The 23,504-nt window shown below is 51.8% G+C and overlaps 6 protein-coding genes across 10 annotated transcripts; 5 read left to right on the forward strand and 1 right to left on the reverse strand.

Annotated features, from left to right (window-relative positions):
- The first annotated feature begins 191 nt into the window (after positions 1-191).
- Positions 192-3,870, forward strand: PV05_05844 (uncharacterized protein). Its single transcript, XM_013462401.1, has 2 exons — positions 192-998; positions 1,052-3,870. The coding sequence occupies exons 1-2, from the start codon at positions 692-694 to the stop codon at positions 3,517-3,519; spliced, it is 2,775 nt and encodes a 924-aa protein (XP_013317855.1). The 5' UTR covers positions 192-691; the 3' UTR covers positions 3,520-3,870.
- A 264-nt stretch (positions 3,871-4,134) lies between these two features.
- PV05_05845 lies at positions 4,135-8,138 on the forward strand. 2 transcript variants are annotated; one of them, XM_013462402.1, is made up of 2 exons: positions 4,135-4,522; positions 4,610-8,138. In XM_013462402.1, exons 1-2 carry the CDS (start codon positions 4,328-4,330, stop codon positions 7,667-7,669), a joined length of 3,255 nt encoding a protein of 1,084 aa, XP_013317856.1. In that variant the 5' UTR covers positions 4,135-4,327; the 3' UTR covers positions 7,670-8,138. The 2 variants fall into 2 exon arrangements, with proteins under 2 accessions (XP_013317856.1, XP_013317857.1); XM_013462403.1 differs by having other exon boundaries at positions 4,655-8,138.
- A 7,649-nt stretch (positions 8,139-15,787) lies between these two features.
- Positions 15,788-17,147, forward strand: PV05_05846 (uncharacterized protein; the record flags this gene model as incomplete). The annotated part of the gene is made up of 3 exons (XM_013462404.1): positions 15,788-16,042; positions 16,093-16,347; positions 16,459-17,147. The coding sequence occupies exons 1-3, from the start codon at positions 15,823-15,825 to the stop codon at positions 17,145-17,147; spliced, it is 1,164 nt and encodes a 387-aa protein (XP_013317858.1). The 5' UTR covers positions 15,788-15,822.
- A 78-nt stretch (positions 17,148-17,225) lies between these two features.
- On the forward strand, positions 17,226-17,624 carry PV05_05847 (uncharacterized protein; the record flags this gene model as incomplete). Its single annotated transcript, XM_013462405.1, has 1 exon — positions 17,226-17,624. One exon carries the CDS (start codon positions 17,226-17,228, stop codon positions 17,622-17,624), a length of 399 nt encoding a protein of 132 aa, XP_013317859.1.
- Positions 17,625-18,521: 897 nt separating this feature from the next.
- Positions 18,522-20,163, reverse strand: PV05_05848 (uncharacterized protein). Its single transcript, XM_013462406.1, has one exon. It carries the CDS (start codon positions 19,709-19,711, stop codon positions 18,878-18,880), a length of 834 nt encoding a protein of 277 aa, XP_013317860.1. The 5' UTR covers positions 19,712-20,163; the 3' UTR covers positions 18,522-18,877.
- A 144-nt stretch (positions 20,164-20,307) lies between these two features.
- On the forward strand, positions 20,308-23,125 carry PV05_05849. Of its 4 annotated transcripts, none has more exons than XM_013462410.1 (4): positions 20,308-20,388; positions 20,438-20,569; positions 20,620-21,618; positions 21,802-23,125. In XM_013462410.1, exons 3-4 carry the CDS (start codon positions 20,862-20,864, stop codon positions 22,143-22,145), a joined length of 1,101 nt encoding a protein of 366 aa, XP_013317864.1. In that variant the 5' UTR covers positions 20,308-20,388; positions 20,438-20,569; positions 20,620-20,861; the 3' UTR covers positions 22,146-23,125. The 4 variants fall into 4 exon arrangements, with proteins under 4 accessions (XP_013317864.1, XP_013317861.1, XP_013317862.1 ...); XM_013462407.1 differs by having other exon boundaries at positions 20,451-20,569; XM_013462408.1 differs by having other exon boundaries at positions 20,438-21,618.
- Positions 23,126-23,504: the final 379 nt, after the last annotated feature.

A 23,504-nucleotide genomic window follows, 5' to 3' on the forward strand; every position in this document is an offset into this window, starting at 1 on the left:
GGATGGTTGAACCAAAAAGTGAAAGCTTGAGGATCCTTGGTTGGTGCTTGGTTTTGTGAAGCTGTTAGCTACAGTGCCTCGAGCCTCTAATCAGTAAGAGGCAGCTGTTGAGCTTAAGCTCGGGCATATCATATGCAAATGTGCATCGGCTCTTCCTCCACCGATTTTTCGATAGTTCCCTGCAAGTCAACAACCATACTTTCACAATACCCACCGTCACTCCTCCCACACTCTGTCCTTTAGAAGTGATCGCAAAACCTGCATCCCTCCCGTGCAAATCCTACGACCTTCATTCAAGAAGGAGATCGACTGCCTTGGACGATTCGCAGTCGCTCGAGATCAGCCCGTCGTTTCCGAACTTGCCGTAGTCTCAGCGTCCTTTATGCCAATGCATCCACTGCTACCCTACCAGAATCGACACTCTCCGATGGCAAAGCCTTGAAATGTGTTAAGAAGAGTCTGGAGGAAGAGCGAGGAGTTATTCTGCACAAATCTGCACATAATTCACAAATAATCTTTAATCCAAGAGGCTGGTACTCTGCCTGCGCCATCAACATCACTTTGGGCCCATCTCCGCTGGCCACCACGGTATATCCAGTCAAACCAGTCACCCAACCTCCTCCGACGCAGCCTACCTGCAAAGCTCTCAGTCAAGAATCCTCCCGTGAGCCTGGTGCCAGCCTGCGGTACCATGGCGTCGGTGCGCTCACAGACACTTTTCTCCTGGTTCACGGTGTGGTCAATATTGGTGACACTTCTCTCGCTCAGTACGCCAGCTGCAGCAGACAACGTCACCTGGATAAAATACACTGGCAATGACGGGACAATATGGCTCAAGGACGACCGAAGGCCGGCCTTGTACACTCGGGATTTTGGGGATTGTCAGGGCGACTCCCTCATCAATGTTACTCGCTTCGACGCCGCATACTACAAGGATAATATGACCGTTTTGTTCCACTTGGAAGGTAGTTCCGCATTGACAAATGAGAGCCTGATGAGTATGTCCCAGATTTGCAGGTCCGAGTGCGGGCATTCGCTAACATAATCACAGTGTACATTGGTGTCTTTGCCTATGGAGAGTCTCGTTTTAATTTAACATTCAACCCCTGCAGCGCCAACATCGACAGTCTTTGCCCCCTCAACTCGTCAATTCCGATCTCAGCAAACGGTATCATCCCCATAGCCCAGGCAGATGTGGCCACTATTCCGGCGATCGCTGTTACAATACCCGATTTCGAGGGGCAAGCAATCCTCCGAATCTTTGCCAATTCCACGCAGTCACAGATCGCCTGTTTTTCGGCTGTGGTAACAAACGGAGCTACCTTTGCCCATGCGTCGGCCGTCGGTCCGATCTTGGGCGTCTTCGCTGTGATTGCTGTGATCTCATCTGTTGCTGTGGCTATTTACGGTCAGAACATCCCAGAAACCCGAAAGCACTATGCACATTCCATCTCAGTGTTCGTGGTCTTCTCTGTCTATCATCACATTTTCTTTACCGGAGCATTGTCGATGAACTGGCCGAGTGTCCTGGTCGCGTTCTGGAGCAACTATGCATGGTCCGCTGGTATGATATACAGCCAGAGAATGCAGAACTCGATCAACCAATTCATCGGCAGCAACACTGGAAACATCAGCGTGGTTGGTGCTGCTCCCAACGGCGAAAACGCGATTGGCCTGGGAGGAGGGTATCAGATTTCACAGATCTACAAACGAGCCGCCTCACTCCCCTTCGAGCCTCACGAGGGTACAGGTGTGACATTCAGACCTAACGAACTGGAGCATGTGCTCAAGAGAAGAGCTTTGGCAAATTCGACCGATGGGTACTCGTGGTATGGCACCCCTGTCAAGCCTGGCTTGCCTTTGCCGGGAAATTTCTCTGGCTTTGCTGGGACACTAGCCGAGTTGGATATTCCAGCGTCCAATGCTTTCTTGACGGGATTGCTATGGTTCCTCATCTTGATGGCTTGCCTACTTGGCACCATGTTCGTGCTCAAATGGGGAGTTGAGGCTCTGGCTGCAATGCGCGTGGTCAAAACCAATCGCCTGGGTTACTTCAGAAAACACTGGCTCCGGTTCGCCGGTGCTGCCGTCTTAAGGACCTGCTACATTGCTTTCTTCATGATGATGTTGTTGACCATGTTCCAATTCACTTTTGGCGGATCCAGCGGTGTCAAGGCTATTGCGGCGGTTGTCTTTGCGGTTTTACTTGTCGGAATGTTAGCTATTTGTGGCCTCGCGCTTTGGTACAGAACCAAACTGGAAGCATTGCCTGAGGTCGCCGGGCAGGACTCACAAGGGGCAGTCGATCATGAAAAGAAGACACATTCCGCCTGGTACAAGATCAGCCGCAGCAGAACACATCCCAACCAGAGCGCCGAAGGCGAAGCCAGGCCATCGACTTGGCTGCAGCGCCACTTTCCAGTTCTCAATTCTGGCCGAGTCCACGTACATGACGATCCTAACTACACTACCAAGTTTGGCTGGTTATCCTCGCGATTCCGCCGCAGCAAATGGTGGTTCTTCTCATTCTGGTCAATCTACGAATTCGTCAGGGCCGCTTTCTACGGTGGCGCCGCTGGACGTGCTCTTACTCAGGTATTCGGCCTTTTGGCGTGGGAGATTATCGCATTGGTGGCCATTGTTCTGATGAGGCCGTTTGAGAGCAATCGTTTGAACCTGCTGATGGTGTATCTCCTCGGTTTCAGCAAAGTTGCCACGGTCGCTTTGTCTTCGGCATTTGACACTCGGTTCGGCCTCGATCGGATCATGACGACCGTGATTGGTGTGATTATCATCGTCATTCAAGGCATCCTCACCATTTGTTTGATGCTCGCCATTATTCTGGGCTCTATTTCGAGTTATATGTCGATCACTCGGTACCGTGAAACCATCAAGCCTCGATCCTGGTTGAAGCCTAGAACACGGTATTTTGCACACGTTGACCGCAAGGCCACTGATCGACCGAAGCCTCGGCCGCCTCCACCACCACCGGAGCCTGAAGCTCCTAAAGAGCCTTATTTCTCGGTGTCAGCTGTGCGACGAGAGCCAAAAATTGAAGATGAGGGTCAAGATAAGGAGAATCTCGATGGTCCTGGTTCTCACAGAGCTTCGATGGATCCAGTTCATGGGGCTTACGGTCAAGGTCCAGCCTCTCGAACCCAGTCTATGCGATCTCGGACTAGTATGTCGAACGTGCCTTATGGTGCAAGGGTACATCGCACGAGCTGGAGCATGAGAGACTTCCAGGATATGGGCATTGAACAGGGATCCACACCTACGCAATCCCGCATGAGTGTCGACAGCATGCATGATGTGGCCAATCGACATCGAGCGTCAAGTCTGAGAGGACCATCACGAAGTGGCGCCGTTAATGAAAGCTCTGACACAATTCCCAGCGGACTGAATGGGCAGCCTCTACTAAGTAGGCACAAACGAGTTGCTTCAATGCCAGGCGGGCCAAAGCGAAACAGTTCCGTCGTGAACGAAGAAAAGGAGAACGGCCCAGTGGAAGAGGTCTGAACAGTCCAGCCCACAGCAAAAACGACGTACATACACGACGATTACTTTTAACGACATCCATGAGCATAATTCCTAGTTCTGGAGGCCTGCTGCCGGAATACCTTGGGCGGCAGCAGCTACGACATATACGGTGATCTGTTTTAGGAGCGAGCATGCATTGTTACGGCGCATATATCTTCGGCATGTCTTGCATGCTCAACGATGGCAGGGCTAGATCGACTTTCATCACGAAGAGAGCTCTCGCACTATCTTTGTTGGCGAATGCTTTCATGGGAGTAGAACAAGTACATATGAGACAGCATTCAATTGTCATATGGAGACACGACACATTGACCACACAATCACCATTCTGTCCTCGTCGTGCCTTATGCTCTGACTTGTAAAAGCGATTAAGGGCCGACGTCTTTCAATGCCTTTGCGCTTCTTGCATCTTTCAATGCCGGCTTTGGGCGGGAACACGTGGCCGAGGCACGTAGGAGCCTTGTCTTCTTTGGGCAGCACTGACGTCAGCCACATAGAATATCGCGCTTGCTAATCACGTGTGGCGGATGCAACTGGCTGACATAAGCACGATAAGTCACCTGCTTCTGCAACTTCGCTGCGCGAGTCGAAATCCCTCTAAATTCACCATTGCTTCTTGTTCGTATCATGAGATAGCTTCCTCATTATCGGCCTTTGGGTTGAGATCTTGCACTAATCCTTCGACGAATGCCGACTCGTCTATCGAAACAGACAACTGCTCATAGCCAGGATCCCTACGTGGTCTGGCCTCGATAGCCGAAGCTAATTGAACTTGCTCTGTCAAAAGATGACGTTGCTCTCTCGTAAAACCTCGAACGAGGCCATTGGTAAGGACAGCACTGGGAAATCTCGAAGTCGAGCTGCCTCATCCGAGCGAGATCAAAATGCCAGCAAGCCCTCCCTGCTCCGGCGATTGAGCAGGACCATCAGCAGATCGGAAGATGCACCAAAGAAGAAAGATGACTCCCATCATCAAAGCGAGGTAAGCTTGTCAATTTCATGTTACCAGAAAATTGCCGGACTGTACTTTCGACGTCTTGTGGTCGCACAAGGCTGAATCTTAGTGCAGACCAAGATAAGCCAGAAGCAACTGACCAAGGATTTGGCGGATAAGGCTCCTGAACCTAAAGTCGACGAGTTATCGCCAACTGCCACCGTCCAAAGTGTTCGCAAGGAGCCGGTGAAGGCAGAATATCACCCTCCTGCACCCCGGCCAGCGAACGGGCATACCACAGTGACAATGAGAAGTGTCACAGATACTCAACGGCACACAGGCCAAGGTCCAACTACCGAATTTCGTGCGGAAGCTCAGGATGAACACTCCAACAAGCGGAACGGCTTAACTAGGATGGATGTCGAGCATCTCTTCAATGGAGCCCCACAATTTATCCTAGAAAAGGGACGACGAGGTCGATTCTTTCCACAAGCTTTCTTTCCCTGGAACAATGATCTGGAAGTAGGTGATCTTCAGGATCGGAGGTTTCTAAAGCATGAGAGCTTCGCTTTCTGTACACTACACGCACATCTGCCCATACCAGATGAGGTTGGCTGGACACCAGGAATGCCGTTTCCCATCAAGAAGGCAGGACTGGAGACTGGAAAGAGGCCGCTGTTTGAGCTGGGGATATATGAAAGGCCAAACATGCTAGCGCAAGAGGGAAGGGAGCCTGGAACTGTTGGACTAAGGTATTTTCTCGAGCGACCAGTCGCCGACGGCGTACAAGACGGCAAGATCAGAGAACATGCAAAAGATGTGGAGATCGACTTGGCCTTAGGCGACGCTCCAGCCACAGAGGCATTCAATATGCTGGCGTTGTCTAAGGACAACGACCAACTGAATGCTAAAGTGGGCAAGCATGCACCCGAGCAAGACCGCCTGAAGCTCATCCACGAAGGCCCACAGGCGTGGAAGAGCGTCGGTGTCAGACCTATCACCATGCAAAGCTTGGTTGACAGACTGAAAGTGATTGACGATTGGCGAGATATGGTGGTGACCGCTGGTTGGAGAGCCACGGTCTTGGATCAGATGAAATCTCCAGAACTCCATGATCACCTCTTTGGCGAATTGCTCTATCCGCCGCGGCGGTTGCAGGACGACTCGAAATACCACGACAAAGAGGCAATGAAAGTTCAGATAGAGGCCCTGGTCAAAGTCCTCGCTACACCAGGCGCGTGGCTCGATCTCAGCGTACCCGAAGCACGCCTGCGATTTGGGAAGATCCTGCACAGTCGAACGACAAAATACGATCATACAACCGGCACCATGACCATCAATCCCGAACGGAAGTGGCTCCTCATCCAAGTCCTCCTTGCCATCGAATTAGTTGTTCGCCTTGACGCTGCACTGAGACTAGGCATCGCGATGCATGCCGAAAACTTCGAGATTTCCGGCGAAGAGATACACCACTTCAACAAGCTCCGCACACTCAAAGTCGACTGGGACTTGGTGGCAGCTAGACGGTTCTTGGATCTCTGCTATGCAAAGAGAAACGAGCACGCAGACACTCGATCAGAGTCGGACACTGCGAGTCACACGCCCGAACCCATGGGGAGTCATCTGTCACGGAAGACGACAGACCATCACGGCGGCTTTTTCGGTGGCCTCCGACACACTTTCGGCCTCGACGCAGTCGAAGCGGAACCGGACGTCTGTGATGTGGCTATCCTTCCACGCGCTTTGCCTCCATTAATCGACGGCGTCTTTCGCTTCGCCACCAACATTGGCTGGCCACGTGCTGCCGAGATCCAGGAAAGCCTCTCGCAGAAACTATGTCATGGCACGCCCGAAGAACAAGAAAGATTCCTTATGGACGCATTCTTCTGCACAGACGAAGCCCATCATGCTCCGCACGAAGCACAGCCAAGCATAGTTCCGCACCTGGACAACTTCGGCCTCAACCTCCATGCAGCAACTCCCAACACCATTGGCGGCTGGCTTTCACACAGTTGGTTTTCCGGCCTGATCCTGCCCGGCAACTCGACATGCGACATGCTCATGGCGACACTTCTCGAGAACGACACCGATGCAGCAACGCTCACTAGACTAGGCACCGTGGGCCTACCTTTCCGATCGTCAGGCTTCGTCCTCGGCAACTCCTCCTGGTGGTCCAAATCCAGCATCGTTGGTCGCGTCATGGCCCCTTTGTACGGCTCCAAGGAGAGCATGGGCTGGGTCTACCTACCACAGTTCGTGCCGCTGATCGAATCGACCTCCAACCCGGTCTCGACCCGCTGGCTGAAAATCAAAAGCTACCCCGTACCATCGACGCGCGAACGACCGCGCATCCTGGACGGTGACAAACTCGCCATGGAATCGAGCCCTCTCGGCAGGGGCAAAGGCGGCATCATGGGCGCCGAATTCAGCATGGTGACAGACCACATCCTCGACCACGACCACGACTCCCATGCCCGAGTTTCTGTCAACAATGTCCAAGTCCACCTGTCCCACACCAACGCGACAGCTGCAAGCCCCGACCACGTCGTCTCGGCATGGGCGCAGTTCGACCTGACTATTACTGATCCCGCCCGACCATCGGACGTGCCCATCTCGGAACAAGTGCGCTACGGCCTGGACAGGGCAGTGTACTTCGTCACGGCCTTCCCGTGCCGTCTGCCCCACGGGCACGCGACCTTTAAGCCCGACTCGGGGGACGCAAAGCAGCCAAATGTCCAGCAGCACCCGCAGCACAAGGCGGCCGAACATCTCCCTGCACATCCGCTCCACAAGACATACAAATTCGTCACCAAGACGTTGCACGAAATCATCCGGAACCCTCGCCTCGAGCCGCCGGGGTCAGGCATGGCAAGCACGGCGGAGGTTTGGATCGTGGATGCCAGGCATGCTCTGACTCCGGCCGAGATCGCGAGGTACCACGGTGGTTCTCACTCGGAGTCGTCGTCGATGACGAGTCATGTGACCGGCTCGTCCAGTGCTAGTGCGAGTGCTGGTGAGTGTGGCCCTGGCGCCGAGCAGATCCGGAACAAGGACATTCTGGTGCGGGCGTGGTGTGCGGAGAAAGGAAGGAATGCGATCATTGCGCGCGTGGGCAGGACGTGTCTTAGTTGTGCAATCAGAGAGGCCAAGGCCCTGGAGGTGGGTGTTATTGTGAGGGTCGGTGTGAAGGAGTAAGTAAGAGCCTAGTACGTACGACGGTACGGGGCCACCGGGGTGGGAAAAGGATGGGTTGTGCTATGGAAAAGTCCGCTTGACAGAAGGTCCCTCCCTGTCGATGTCTTTGAAAGGCTGGGCATTGATGGACTGGAGGTGGAATAGAATCAAGGCAACGGCATGTGAGCTGGAGAGGATGGCCATGCGGTCCGCGGAAGACGGTTCGCAGTCCAAGGACAAGGTGGTGGAAGATTATGTGAGCGAACCCGATGCTGAATGATGCATGGGGCCGTGCTTTATGTGATGGGAGTGGTGGCATTTGATATATGGGAATACCCCCAATGATGCGAGTCTATGGAATCGATTTTCACTGTCGTTCTTCTTGGGAATTACTAGTATCATGGTGGTACTGAACTACTAATAAGCAAAGTTCGAGTTGCAAAGCGAACTAAGTTACTCGTATATACTTGTCTGTCCATCTCACTGTCTGTTGTGGTATGCTTTTTTGGGACCATCAATCACGTTCATTTCACTTTCCCGAGGCTGCTGTCAGGGGGGATGCAGCGATTGATGAGGTGAGGCTGCGTGTGCTGTCATGGGCGAGTCGGTGGAGGTCCTAAGTATCTTCTCGCCGAACTCGTGGCCGTACCCTTTGGCCAAGTATGTGCCATGCACGTCGATCCGGTGTGGGCAGTTGCAAGGAGAATTTCGACTTGTTGATAGCATTGTGTTTCGCTTCCCCTAAATGAAAGAACAAAAATCCCATTTAGCATTGATATGTTGGTGGCTCTACCTTCGACTTGAACGATGCCGCACGCATCCATCTTGAAGGGGCAGAAGTTCGAAAGTCCCAATTCGACGAAGAGGCGAATCCGTAGGCGTTATTTGAGGACATATGGTTTTGTCGACCTTTTTGATGTCTACCTTTTGGATCGTATCGTGAGCAGACTTCTTCACAGATGGTACCACCATTAACACAGCATTTTCGAATGATGACTTGTGACATAGCGGAATCATGAGAGACAGTTGCTCCTTTTGTCAGTACGACCGCGGAAGGGATGGTGGTTTTTCGGTAGCACAGGATCAAATGAGCAATCGCCACAAGAGATCGTGCCACGAGACGTAGGTTCCGGTGGAAGGAAATGTCTCTTTGGAGAGGAACTTGAAGTCAATTGCGCATATTCGTGATGAGAGGAGGGCATCGTGAATGCTCGCCGCTGTTACTCCGTAACAACATGCTCAGATCGTGGCCCGCGTCGATGAAGCTCTCTATGTCCGGATGTCACGACTGTACGGATACAGTACATCGAAGACCTGTCTCCATATTCACCATCTCGATCTTGGTGGTTCGCAGCGTGGTCTTTGAGATCGAGAAATGGTCGCCACAGATCAGCTGATGCCTCGTATATGTGGATTCAAAACGAGTCTGCTTTTAGTTATTCGTAAGAGATACGGTAGTCACAGTACGAGCAGGATAGCCACCGTGCCACTGTCTCCATGATTATCTCCAACATCAACGATGTGACAGTTCCATTATTGTCTGGGCGCAGCTACGCGTGTGCCACTGTGAGTGGGTGAGTTCTAGGCCGACGTCTAGACTGGACTGGCCGTTCTAGACCCCCGCGAGTTCGCGGACCCAAGCTGCACCTCCTTTAAGCGAGTCAGGCAGGTAGTCGTGGGTGTCGTGGTAGTTAGAGCACTTTATGGATGCCCAGAGATCGATGTCAGTCTAGGTACTTTGTGATACGAGGTGCATTGGTGACGCTCTGAACTACTGCACAGTCATGCAGCCACAGCCAGCTCATACCGCACATACCTTGTCGAGTCCCCGTCGATCATTACCTGACCACAAGCTGCATGCCAGGTCAACAACAGGGATCCAGGGATCTGGGTCAAGCTGGGTGGCTGGTGGCTTTGCAGCTTGCAGAATGGATGATGCGGCTGACGACAGCTGCTTGGCCTCGCTTGTGTCTTTTGAGGCGAATCAGGCCTTGAAGGGACGGTTATGATGCACCTGAATAAGGGCATCATAACATGGACTTGTCTGAGCTGGAGAGCGGGGTTGACATACGAGTCAGTAGTCGACCACTTCTCCATTTTTGATAGGCGTTGTTGGCGTCGTTCATAGGCCCGGTTGAGAGACATGTTGGCCATGTTGGTCTGGAGGTCGCAGGACTCCAGCTGTTCGAAACGATTCAAGCCGTCAACATAGCCGATACTCCGGACAAGTCGTGACACGGTCCGTCTTGGGCTCTGGACCTTTAGCGATAGTAGACCAAGATCGGCGCATGAAATCATGCTGAATAATATCATTCCTCGACCAACAAGTCCCACAGGGAGGCGTTCAGAAGCACGGAATTAATCCTTGGGTCCCAAGGAGTCACTGAGGCTGCGGCTTGACCGTGCGCAAAGAATCCTGGCAAGTGACGTGCACCTTATTGCTAAATGGTCCCTGGGATGTTATTTTGAGGAAGAAGTAGTAAATGCCTTGCCACTCAAACCCTATGAAGGGATGTCGAAATCGGTCATGGGTCCTTGCGAGTGAGAATTGGAGGCGCTGACATGGATAGACCACATATGCCTCCCAACACTCAAGGATTACTTGTACGAGTACATGCACACCCAGCCGTTGGGGAACCCTTTCTCGACAGCTTGATTGCCTATGATATGTCCAATCAAATCGATTGTTGACAAACAGGACATCAAAAGCGATGTTCTTCCTGTGTTGCTGGCTTTCAACGCATCTTCGTGACCAACACCTGCTGTTGTTCTCCAATCGTTCAGATGACGACTGAGGTTTGGGCAATGATCTGCCTGGACCTCTCATTGCCAGGGGCTGTACGTTGGCATCTGGCCCAAGACAATGTGCTCAGAGTTTTATACGTTTTCGGGCGACGACGTATATTAGCTGTCATGGGCGATCAATAGTGATGACCTGGATCGTTTCTCGATAGTCAAGAGCAGCAGTCGTCGCTGCCCGATACGAATAGACGAGCATGACCTTTGTCATCCTCGACCCTGTACTCTAGCCCCGAATCGACTTAGGTGGCTAAGATGCTCCAACTTGCTTCCACAGCAATGAGAAGCGCCCACACAATATTTTGACGCCTGTGGGCCAATGTTCGAAGTCTTAGATCGTTGACCATGACGAAAAGTCTCGCACAGCCTCGTCGTGATGGTCCGTTTCCTTCGGTCGAATGGTGGAAAGTAAGGCGAACAACGATGTCGCTTTCCCTGTCTTCAAGCCGAGAAATAGATGAGCGTCTGCTCGAGCATGACAAATTTCGAGTACATAGGCACAGTAGTCTATTCTTTGAAGATCGTGGTTTTCCGCCGTGGACGTTGCCAGAGCATCGAGTACCAGGTACCGAGCAATAGCTTTGTCAAAGCCTGTCGAACTGCATCAAGATCTGTGCCATCAGACTGTTCAGCACACTGGCTTCCCGTCAATCGACAAATATTCATCTCCTGAGATGTGTGACACTCTGCAAGACGCAGCCTTGTGGAAGCAGCAAATTCAGTCCTCAAAGTTCATCTTGCTTCTATTTCCATATCACTGCCGTTACGTACAGGGATGGAATGTGCGTCTTACACTCGAGGCGTCTTCAATGCTTAATTCGCTTCTTTTGAATGAATTTCGCCCGATTCACGCATGCGTAAGATAAAGGGGCACTCTGCAGAGCGCTTAGACAGGTTGCGTACCGGTCCAAGATGTTAGCAATAAAGCCTGCCTATGTGGACCACGCGAAAAGGAAACAGTCATGAGACGCCATCGGGCAACAGCAGGCTGAAAAATGCTATGGAGGAAATGCGGCGGTTAGTCCTTCTTCCCAAGAAACCGAAACGTTCCATGGAGGGAGTTCAGCAACCCAAGACTAAGCCTGCACAGCAGAACAGAGCATGATAAGTTGACCCGTATACATCAAGAGCTTCGATCATGGTTTGACGGCATGCTCTTCGTAACTTGACATGGTTGTCACTTGAGCTCTTGCAGTCAGACTAGTAGCATGGTAACATAGCCGTATGCTATTCCTATTTTCGCACTTAAGTCCATGTCTGCGAGGAGAAAGGGACTGTCTGGAGCCAGAGATCTGCAGTATGCACGAATCGAGTCTTATGAGTTGCTCCTTAGTAGCGCGGTAGAAAGAACCCAGTACTCGAGTCCTCCTAGTGAAAGGCGGTCGCGGCCCAGTGGGAACATCTTAACTTAGATTGTTCGGATACGGCGTCGTTGCCACCGCTGGGTCTGATCCAGTTGGACCGCCCTATCCGTAGCCCACCTGGCGTCATGAATATGCGGCGCCTGAAGTGTCATCAGCATTGGGTGATCAGAAGCACATGATTATTGGTATCTAGTGGATGGGGCTCGACATTCACCTAACCGAGAAGCTGTGGCCGATCTGTGACTTCCTAATTGTCAAAGACCCAAGTGGGATATCATGCAGTTCAAACACAGGGTAGAGGGGACTCTCGGTAGCCGTTTTGGGGGCAACACGCTCCGCTCCTTGAAGTCTCTGGCACGTCAATGACGATGCCCACTGTCTCTGGTAAGGAGACGCAAATACATATAGCAGACTGCTTTGACTCGTGCATGCTTTGCGTAGTGACCAGGCAGTCATCTACACCTTGAAACGTGGTGTGCCAGGACGAAATTTGACTTTTCACAGAGCTATCAACGTCGCAAGATCGGAATGAAGCCGACAGAGGCTGTGAGTCTCTTTCATTGCCAAATTTAAAGCGAGTCGTACTCGTAACGGTTCGTTGCGGCTGGAAAACGCAAGCCTCTTGCAAGATCGATAGTCTGGTCTGTATCGGAAAATGACATCTAGACGCCTGGGCGTTCGTTTTCGACAACCTCTTTGCTCGCTCTGAATGGCCCCGAAGCATTGTGACATTCGCAATAGTATTTTTGGCAAATTGAGGTATGCATTGGTATGCTCGAAAGCGCCATCAGGCCACCAACTAATCGGGCGTGAATAGTCCGTTGAGGATACCACCTTGCAGCTAGGTTATCCTCCGCCGCCATAGCGCCTGGACCAGGCGACCAGGTCAAGGCTCAAGGCTCGATCCACGTGGCACGGGTGCCACATGGTTAGTTTGGAGAGCCCAAGGGTGGAACGGCAGTCGGTCTGCTCGAGATTCAAGGCCACCAAAACACGTCTGCCAGCTTTGACGAAACCCCACAAAAATGCCATATTCTATGTCTTTTGCGCCTCCAGCTTCTCAAAGAATTAGGTAGGGGACGGACCTAGTATTCTATGTGTTGCTCCATGATGTTTTAATGGCCGGGGAATCTCCAAAGTCCACCTTGTGCCAGATGCCAACAGGGTCGGGTGGGATGACTTGAGGGCAGAGCCACATGGTGCAAGATTGCGATGGCGATTGCACCTTCACACCGTATTCGAGAAGTTCATCGTACGCCTCTTCGCACAGACAGACACACAGGCGACTTGTTGTCTGCACAGTTCGCATTCTAGAGCTTTTCCTTGCGCGCTCGTTCAAATTGTCGTCAGAAGGTGGGTATCGCAAGCCAGTCCAGCCAGTAACTTGACGCGCGTGGTTGAGATCAACATGCCCTTCAAGTCACTCAGCTGCTGCAATTCCAAATCGCCGACAGAAATCTGCGAGAACCGGGGCCATGGCTTTTGTGGTGTAAAATGCTCATCATTATTCTCAGAAAGTGGTATTCAGTAATGGTTCTGGCGCAACAAGTTTGAGCCACGCACAGCACAGACCAGTTTGCACCCACAGGCCTCGTCAGAGACCAGTTTGCACCCACAGGCCTCGTCAGAGACCGCCGACAAAAGCCAAGAGGTGAGGTGACGTGGGTGGCATTAAGGCTGTCGTTGTCCTTTGGAACCAGCATGGAACCATGTTCATACATAACTGAGGATGTATGCGGCTTTGGAAGTGTCGTCGTGTACATTTGATACGAGCTGCCAGGTTCTTGGATCCAGTAAACGTACTACTGTGTATCGCTTACCTAGCTCGTACTGTACTGGCTTGTCGAGAAAGGTGATCCGCAAAAGCATGCCAACCATATCTCACAATCCCGTCCTCCGAAAATGTCATTAATTAGCGAGCTCCACTGGCCACGCGATGACTGGAGCGCTTTTTACCTCAGTTTGCAGCGAGGATGGAAGGCTGTGTCAATTAAAAGTGCCTATGCAGCCAATCCAGCTTGGGACGTCTGGCATTCGATAGCCGTTTGAACCATCAACGCGAGTGGAGGGGGCGTTTGGGCCTGTAAACGCCCCAAGTGGCGCTGGGCTTGCAGGATCAGCGCTCTCGATTCTCGACATACCCCCAACTTCCAAGAAAGTGGAGGGTTTTTCTAAGGCACCACTGGGTCAGTTTCGAGCATCTGCCTCGACCCTTGAAGTCCTGGCGTGGTAGATCTTTGGAGGAGGGCATCCGCTCCAGCCGAAGCCTCCTGTGCCTCCTCTAAAACATGCTTTTAGCTTTGAGATCCCATCGGTCGTCTCGTTCCTCAGGCTGCGACTTCGGCACTGGTTCCCGTTCCAAGTTCGCGACAACATCGACCAGCCTGCATGAGAGATATACCGGGAACTTTCACCTCGCGGTGGGCAAAGTTGGGTTCTCTCTTTCTTGTGGCTTGGATTCCCAGTTTCTTTGGTGGTCATGACGTCTGGCGCATGATGAGCCTCCGTCATGAATGCAAAGGCCCCGTTTGTATCTTCCATGGACTTTTCCGCTGATTGGCGAGGAATCTAGAGCGCAGATCGGTCCTAAACCCGAGCCCCCTGCGCCGTCTTTCGGGGGCTCCATGTGTCTGGTTCGCTAGGGGAGTCAATCTGCCCTTGGCTCTGGGACTGCTTCAGCTTCCCAAAGAGATGTTCTCTCATTTACGAGGCTAACAAACCTGCCGGAGTCTAGACAGGGGCAAAAAATGCTAGTCACCTGCACAGTCGAAGAACGTTGAGCTTTCTAAACTTTCGGCTCCAAGTTCTTTTCGTTGTGTTCTGGGCTTTCACTCGTAATCAAGGCGCAGGCTTTGAAGCCTGACAGTCGATTGCAATGCTCCATGTACTTGTAGAACCAAGCTAAATGTGGCAACGGCACAAGCACGAAAGGGTGTTTCTTGTCGGGGAGGGTTCAGCTGCCCTGGGCTGACCTTGGTGGGACCTCGTACGCCCTAGCATCGATCATCCGCTTCCTCATTGCACCGGTTGTAAAGCTCTCTCAGATAGCCAATGGTCCATCTGTCGGACCCTGGACTGGGTGTCTGAAGACTCAAAGAGCTAAGCAAACTAAAATGGCATTCGTGGCACTCGACTTCCAGGATCGGTCCACTGGGAATAGTTGACACTAGAGAGGGTCCAACCAGGGCAGAACGATGCAAGATCCCAATCACCATTTCTGCATCCTTTTCGTAGAGCCCTATGCTTCCTTGCAGGTTGTGCCATTTACTCGTAGGGTGATTGCGTCGTCTGTCGAGTGGGTTCATCACTGCTGCTGTATTTGTTCGCACTGAACGCACCTTGGTTAATATTCCATTGGACGACGAGTTGGATTCAGCCCTGCTGAACCTGTGCCCGGGTCCTTTCATAGGTTTTGTCGGGCCTGTCACGACCAGATCAAATTTGACCCCTCTCGATCTCCGTCGTTGGCTTCACAAGCCTGCTCTTCCAGCCCTTCCTTTCTTTTAATATCTGGTACGGCTGTACTTTCCTTCGAGCCTGCACATCAGCGCGGGATCGTTACCACGCCGCTCTCTCTGATACGTTCGCTTGCGGTCGAATCCGAAAACCGCCTTCTCGAGCATCGCAGCCGACGCCACCTTTGGCGCCTCCTCCCTGATTGTCTCATTCATCTTGAAGCGGGGCAGAAGTCGTCACTCAACTTTGTACATCTTCCAAGTCCGAATAGGATCGATCTCCTCCTCGCAATCAGACACCACCATCGACAAGGCTGTGCCTGGACGACAGCAGCGTGTTCCAGAGCGGCCAGGCTGGTTAATTTAAGACGGCGTCGACAAGTTGTGTCTGGGAACCCACCTACGTTCAATGGAGTCTATTCCGACCAGTACTGATATCGTCGTGATAGTTTAAGAATGCGCTTGGGATACTCGGCGTAGAGGCTCGGAATCTGATCGGTTCAGGGAGTGATCCTTCATCTTCGTGGTACCCAGCAACTTCCGTTGCTTCTCAGAAATGCAAGCGGAAGTAGACGAATCTGAGCGTTTCGCACCAGGAGGTCACACTGCGCAAGGTCAATTTGGCGCTTCAACCGAGACGCTGAACATGCCTGGTCTTGTCCAACAGACGAATTCCTCGCCGGCCGTGCAAGACATGGATGCTGAAGGACAAGCTCTATCTGCAGCCGACAAAAAGCGCAACAAATTGGGGTACCATCGGACTGCGGTCGCTTGTGGTGGGTAGACATCCTCAGGTCTCTTTTGCCCACAAATTGACTGGGCATAGGACATTGTCGACGTCGTAAGATTCGATGCGTGCTTGCATTCGACGACCCGGCTGGTAGATGCCAGAACTGCCTCCGGTTGAGAAAAGACTGTCAGTTTTACCCTGTTGACCAACAGAATCCGACTCCGGGTAAGCGCGCTCGATCAAGTACAAAGTCTGAGGGCCTCTTCAACGAGGGTGACGCCTCGGTTGCCTCATCCTCACCCGGTGGTGTCCTCAGAAGCAATTCTTTTGAACGTATTGATCAAGGAGAAGGTCTGTTGCATCTGCCCTGGTTGTCCACAGACAGCCCTGGGTGTGATATGCGTGCCTGGGGCTGGCACGTGGAGAATCCATCAGTGGCCGTTCGTTGCTGATGTTCTTCAGGCCTTGAATATCCCAGCCCCTTCGACCACCACCAACAGCAGCATGGGCATGTCGTCACACCTTCACCATATCTCAACGACTCGCCGCGACATTATCCGACAGAGTCGATGAGTTCGGGGTATTATCCGCACTACGGGAATGCACCTTCAGGGCCATATTCTTCGGTGTTCGCAACCGGGTCGTTGCCTTCAACGATGACGACGATGTCACGAGAGAGCGCGTACCGCTATCCAACTGCACATTCCAATGAAGCGTTCAACTGGGGCCACCCACCCGCACGATCTATGTCGGGTTCGGAGTCTGAAGAAATGCAACATGGTTTCCCTGCCGCATACCGAAGTCATACCTATCCAACAGTAGAACGAAGGATGACGGCAGACCTGCAGCAGATGCCTCCAGCAAGCCACAGTCTCATGCCCGCTGGGCTAGACAACCCGCAAGGCTCCATCCCTCCAAGCTTTCGCGAACCCGCTTCATATCAGCCAGTACACGTGGACATGCAACACGGCTGGACAGGAGGAGGGCCTGGTCAAGCACCGCAGCTTACTGGGTCTACCACGACTGCATATTCCCAGGGCTGGTACCCGAACGCATCGGGGGTGACTGATAATAGAGAAGAGGAGGGCCATCCACACATACTGCTGTCACAAAGCCATGATCCTCGCGCAATTCAACATAAGCCAGGTTGAAAGTGAGCTCATGACATGGCAATCACCCGTGTTGCATCATGATATGTATGCGTGGGCGCATGCTGCTGAGCCACAAATATGATCAGCGAGGTATCGCTACAACAAGAAGCAGTCATGCCATGCGATCGGACCAAGCACCCAGGAGACAGCATCTGCGCCTCTGAACGGGAACACTCGTTCGCTTGGTTCGTGTCGAGGACCAGCCACTGCTTGAAACCAAAGGCCGCACATTCTTCCACCCCCGTCACCACAATTTACCATGGATCTGGAGGTGTTGAAGGAGCTGCATGGGTCCCTCCGTGCGGCAATGTCGAAATTGCAAGAGAGGATTTAGCAGCTCATCGGCGAAAGGAAGATTGTGCGCTGCAGCTACACGGTGTTCAGCTCATCAGCAGGCTACAAACCATGCAGAGGCATGGTTGGCAACGTGGGAGCACGCTGGAAAGCATGTCGCAGTTCCAGCAATCTGCCACATGAAGGGAAGGTCCTAAGTCGCAGGCAATCTCAATGATAGTCCTTAGGGCGGCTATGACAGCGGCTACCAAACGTCGATTTGGTGGGCATGCGCGCGGCGCAAGGCTAGCATCTGCAAACTCAAAGTCGTCGGCAAAAATAGGTAGTGTTTGAGGGAGAATCGTGGAGATCTTGCAGGACCGACAGGAGTAAAGAGTCGTAGACATTCTCAATGGTCTCTCGATGGCTTCAACAATCGCAAGAAAATCGAGAATTCCCATATGAGAGCTGGGAACAACAATTGCAGAAGCGGCGTCGGACCTTGGTTGGTTGCGTAAAGAATTGCCAGACTCTTCCCACAGCCGAACGAGAACAAAACAGATAATAGATCAATTCGACAGGGAGCAGCAGGCCGTTAAATTATGGGACATATTTTTCCCGTACTTCACGTAATTTGTGTGTAGAAAAAGCGCTAGAAATGCTTTGTATTGGGTAGGAACGACCAGGGCGCCAGGGGAAGGGACCGAGTTTCATATATCGAGATATGCCAGTGTCACGTGACTGAGTGACTGATTCGAGCAGGCCGACGGCTGGACAAACAACAAACAACCATATGTGCTTCATCTGGAAATCCTCTACAAATCGAATGGAGTCCGGTCCATTGCACCGGTGTAGCTCTTGCATATAAGTGACCTGGCGGCATCATCATCAGAGATGCACTATGCGTGCGATCATTCGCCTCACATGTGCTAGGTCGTGTCTCGCCGAAGATCATGTCTCGTTGGTCGTTCCTTGGTCGGATTGCAACGACAAGGACAAAGGACAAAGCCTTCGGTCCAGCCGCGGACAGCGACGAGGCGGTGAGATGTGCACCAAGGGATCTCGACTTGGCGAAGGTACAGACTACAGTGAAGCTCTACGAAAATTTTGTGTGCTTGACTGCCTCGGACAGCAGTCATCTGTTCTTGTCACTGCTTGGATGAGGCAGTAGGAGTCTATGTGTCACTGCCTGCAAAAAGTCCATCTGCTGCCTCTGCTGCGTGAGTATTTCTGCTGTGAACCCCTTTCATCAGTCGCCAGAAGCCTGTTGGTTGTTGCTTACATCAAACAACGGCGACGCGACCCTCTTCACCCAACACTCTAACTTTCCGGACGGACCGCGATAACATGACACAAAATGAGGTCGCTCTTCAAATTGCTGGGGACAATGACAAGACAATGACTGCGCTCGCAAATCTTCCCTGCGAAATTCATCTCAAGATCTCCAAGTACCTCGACTATGACGACCGAGTAAAAGCCTCACACTCTTTGCATAGATGTAGAGCCAATTCGCCGTCTGCCACCTTCTCGGTATGGCTGATTGCCCAGCATCGCAAGCATCGAGTTGCCCGAGTGTTTGACGTCCTGGTTTCATGGGATTCTGCACTTGTACTGGAGTTTTGTGAAATGTAGCTAGTTCCCTTAGATGTGCAGGGCTTCGAAGTGGTATTCTGGTACTCCTTGATCACTTGGGAAAGGCACTGGGCAGAACAGACACCATCGCGCTTGTACTTCGAGTCTGCTGTCCTGATGGAGGCACATCCTTTGCAGACAACCCAAGTACCCTTGGCTTCTTTGATCGTGGTGCCTCTCGCCCAGATGCCTTTCTTTACGCCACAGACTTTGCAGAAGCGTCTTTCGGCATCTTTGTGCCCAAGACTTCGACTCCCCATGACTTGCGAATCTGTGAAGCATTCCCGGGGCAGATTCTGCAAGCAGGCATAGCAGTTCAATCGACAGGCTCTGGTGATGAAGTTGGCGTGGATGTTACAGATGGCATCGTTGGTGTACCAGGTCCGACGCTCAGTTGGAAATGCACGCGCCCAGTGCGCCATGTTGCCGTACCTGATTTCCCTCTGCGCATAGTCGGTTGCCTCTTCGTCGAGGAGCTTTGCCTTGATATTTTGCCGCAGTGTTTTGAGTGTAGTCAAAGGAATCAATGCGCTGGCTGAGTGACATGTTGCACGGAGGGAGCAAAGGTCCTGGTAGTTCAGCTTGGAGATGATCTGGTCATTGAGTTCTGTCGGTAGGCCAAAGAGCCTAGTGTTGCGTGTCGTTGAAGAGTCCGCCATCTTGATTTGGCCAATGTATCGGATGGATGGAGCAAGTTTAGGAAAGTACTTGTAGACAGCTCGTCCCAGGCCTTCCGTCCGATACTCCTACAGCATGGTACGGATATTGTCGCTTTAATTCCGTTGGTTTCCTGATTCAAGCGCGAGAAAGTACAAACACAGCACTTGTAGTCATCCGCTGCTCGGGTAAGTATATTGATTAAATATGTCGTTTGTAGATGACTGCAAGCGAGTTTAAGTGTCCATCCCCTGTGTAGGTGAAGTTGGGACGGGTTATCCAATTGGTGGCGGTGATGGTGATGGTGGCAGCGCAAAGGGTGCAAGCGGTGAACCAGGAAAGAACTCAGGACATGGTGGCTCCTCCCTGCTCTTGAGTTCACCACAAATTGTCAAGCTCGCATGTCACCCTACCTGTCGAGAATATCCTTGCTGGTCCTCAGCTGAACGGAGTTTATTCAAGTTGTCAGGTTCTGGGTAGACGTGCACGTAGAGGAACATCAGGCCCAGTTCGGCAAACTTTCCCTCAGTCCCTTCTCCAAAGTTGTCTCTTCTCAAGCACTTTTTTGATTATTTTCTTTCAGTCTCCAGTGCTGTAAACGCAATATGGAGTCACTGAGCGAGGAGATCTGGGACGTGGTCATCGTGGGGACCAGCATCCCTCAGTCACTTTTGGCATTGTAAGTTGAAATTCCTGGTCGTAGATGAGGCTTTGACTGACTGACCAAGCGTGCCTGGCTAGGTCACTTTCGCGCTCAGGCAAGAAAGTCCTGCACATCGACCGTCACACCTATTACGGAGGTAATGACGCCGCATTCAGTCTCCAAGATGCGGAAGAGTGGCTGAGAGACCTGGAAACATGTGAACACGGTGTGCGAACATGAATAAGTAAGCTAGCTGACCTTGTAAAGGCCCAAATTCTGCGTTCAAAGCAGCTTCTATCTCAAGACCGCAGCCTGAAGAAGAGAACTCACCTACCTCCTCCCTCGGACCGTCGCGCTCATACACCTTGAGTCTAAACCCTCAAATCATCTACGCGCAGTCGAAATTTCTTCCAAGTCTTGTCTCTTCCCGCATACACGCCCAACTAGAATTTTTAGCTGTTGGCTCGTGGTGGGTGCAGCGTGATGGCTCTTTGCACAAGATTCCAAGCATGCGTGAGGATGTCTTCAACGATGAGTCCCTTTCTATGAAGGATAAACGTGGCTTGATGAAATTTTTACGCTATGTGCTGCAAGAGGAGGGTGAATCAGCTACTGATCCAGAGGATGATGGCTCGATGTCTCTTCAAGCTGCTCTTGACACCAAGTTCAAAGTCCCCGCATCTCTGCAAGCACCGTTACTGGCGCTTGCACTTTCACCAATGCCCGCAAGCTCGATACCATTCGGCAAAGCACTGGCCAGGATACGACGACACATGCGATCTATGGGCTACTTTGGGCCAGGCTTTGGTGCTGTCATTGCGAAGTATGGCGGGAATTCGGAAATTTCACAGGTCGCCTGTAGAGCCGCCGCTGTCGGAGGCGGAGTGTATCTCTTGGGCCAAGAGCTGAGCTCGTTGGGCGCAGTGGATTCAGATGTTGCAGCCACGATGGGCAGTGAAGGTTCAGTGCTTGAGGGCACCCTTGCTAATGGGACGAAAATCAAGACTCGATTCATCGCTGGTTTTCCAAACGAAATTCCTTCTCTGGAGAGCATTCATGGAACAGGAAGCCCATCTGATAAAACTTGGCGATCAATCAACATTGTCAACGAATCTCTACAAATCCTCTTTCCTCAGACATCCGACAACGGCCCGGTGCCTGCTGCTGCAATAGTGGTGGTAGACGACGGTGAAATGAGCTTGGACAGGTGTCCAGTCTACTTACAAGTTCATTCGGACGATGCAGGGGAATGTCCGCCTGGCCAATGTGAGTCATACTCCTTTCTATTCCTTGTTCCAAATGATGATCCAACAATCGAATACTTATCTACATTGGCTGAGCATTATGTGCTGTGCTGATATCTATCCTCTGACAAACTGATATGGAGCTTTTGTTACATGTTCTCTCGGAAACATTCTTGGTAGCGTATGCTGACCTATGTATGTGCAGGTGTTATCTACGCATCCGTTCGCGTCCAGGAGAATGACGAGTCGTCAAACCAACGACTACGAGCCGCTGTGCAGTCTTTTCTTGACGCACAAGGCGCATCAACGTCACTCCTATGGTCGTTGTCGTATATGGTCTCTGGCCTGGCCGAAGATCCGCATTCCGCCTATTCACTATCCAAACCTTCACCATCGGTCTTGGTCTTTCCCTCCGAATCTCATGACCTTTCGTTTTCTGACAGCGTCCTTGATGTCGTCAAAGCCGCTTGGAGATCGATAATTGGAGCAGATGCTGACGAAACCTCATTCTTGCGGTTTGAAGAGCGCGAGTACGAAGTTGACGACTAGGCATGCTGATATTGCTCTGTCCGATTCGTTAGACGACATTGTCATCCGGGCGGAAAAATCAGTGGCTTCCCCGGCACGTGACTATTCGCACTTCACCATCAACCTCTCTCGGCCGTCCACTCTACCGCTGGTCCGAGGACCAAGATGAATCGCACTCTCGCAAGGTTACTATTGCGTTCTCAAACAGAAGCAAGGATTATATTGGACAAGACGTATACCTCGCTGGGACTGACACCAGTCTTTGTCCAGTGTCTGGCCTGGCGTTGAAGTCTGTGGACATGAGGCTCCCAGGAATCATTACGCTTGGCGTTGGCATCTTGCATGCACTTGCTGTAGCATTCATTCTCCTACTAATTCAACTGCACCGCTTGTTGAAATCATGACTCCGGCTATGCAGCAACCTCTACGCTAACAAGACGGTGGTCTACCATTCACCACTCGACGATGAACAGTCATTCGACCTCTCGAGTTGCGTCATATCTTGGCCGCTTCACAAGAGATTCTAATCACTTCGTTCCGTCACGTGCCCTTTTCCGAGGCCGATGTTTTTGCGATCCTTGGGATGGATTGTCGCGCCGATTGCGGGTCAGCGGGAGGAAAGTGCAGGCCGGAGCTGGACGACGCGCGTGCTGTCAATGATGCCCGATCTTTTCATTCTCTAATTACCAGCAGGCCTCTGGACGAAGAGTGATAAGACGTTCTGAACCCAGCACACATCTTCGAGTACACGAGTCATTTAAGGTGGGTTACAGTCATACGAGATATTTGTGCGCATCTCCTTGCCGCCTGATGGGTTGAGCGTCTATATACCTTATCATGTCAAGCCTGTACGTGCAAGCTCGTACTTCTTATGCTCCGGGAGACATGATCTCGGTCATCAAAGGACTAATGTGGTACTGTCGTGAAAGATGATTGCTCCTGGCCAGACTTGCCACTTCCGGTGTCCACAGGATCCACGGTTCCTGAGAATTATCATATGCTGACAATTCAACCGAAGCGAAAGGTGTCGTGTGCCTCTTCATCCACATAAAAATTCCTATTTGCCTCAGGATCACATCATGATGAGGACATTTCCGTTGTGTAGATTTCATATCATTCCTGAATGCGGCAGCTGTTCCTACCTTCTTGGTACCACGCACGTGACCACGTTGGTCAATGAGGTGTACCTAGTAGATTGTGCTAATCCAGATACAGCTTAGTCTCCGAATCTAACTTTGTCGCACGTGACGTTGTCCCAAGGCCGAAATTCCATATCGACGAACCACGACAGCGACTCGTTTTCCACTAGGATTTTTTGTCACCCACAGACATTGGCTGCATTCCATCCAACCTTGCATGAATCTCTGTACTACGGTTCCT

The sequence above is a fragment of the Exophiala xenobiotica genome, assembly GCF_000835505.1.
Source record: "Exophiala xenobiotica strain CBS 118157 unplaced genomic scaffold supercont1.3, whole genome shotgun sequence".
In the NCBI taxonomy this organism is placed as follows: domain Eukaryota; kingdom Fungi; phylum Ascomycota; class Eurotiomycetes; order Chaetothyriales; family Herpotrichiellaceae; genus Exophiala; species Exophiala xenobiotica.

Bases quoted from the DNA above. Each gene is read 5' to 3' on its own strand.
- PV05_05844 (XM_013462401.1), top strand. From the start codon at position 692: ATGGCGTCGGTGCGCTCACAGACACTTTTCTCCTGGTTCACGGTGTGG. The intron at 999-1,051 runs GTATGTCCCAGA...ACATAATCACAG, and splicing joins GACAAATGAGAGCCTGATGA to TGTACATTGGTGTCTTTGCC.
- PV05_05845 (XM_013462402.1), top strand. From the start codon at position 4,328: ATGACGTTGCTCTCTCGTAAAACCTCGAACGAGGCCATTGGTAAGGAC. The intron at 4,523-4,609 runs GTAAGCTTGTCA...ATCTTAGTGCAG, and splicing joins ACTCCCATCATCAAAGCGAG to ACCAAGATAAGCCAGAAGCA.
- PV05_05848 (XM_013462406.1), bottom strand. From the start codon at position 19,711: ATGGCGGACTCTTCAACGACACGCAACACTAGGCTCTTTGGCCTACCG.
- PV05_05849 (XM_013462407.1), top strand. From the start codon at position 20,315: ATGGAGTCACTGAGCGAGGAGATCTGGGACGTGGTCATCGTGGGGACC. The intron at 20,389-20,450 runs GTAAGTTGAAAT...GTGCCTGGCTAG, and splicing joins CCTCAGTCACTTTTGGCATT to GTCACTTTCGCGCTCAGGCA. The intron at 20,570-20,619 runs GTGAACACGGTG...GACCTTGTAAAG, and splicing joins GCTGAGAGACCTGGAAACAT to GCCCAAATTCTGCGTTCAAA.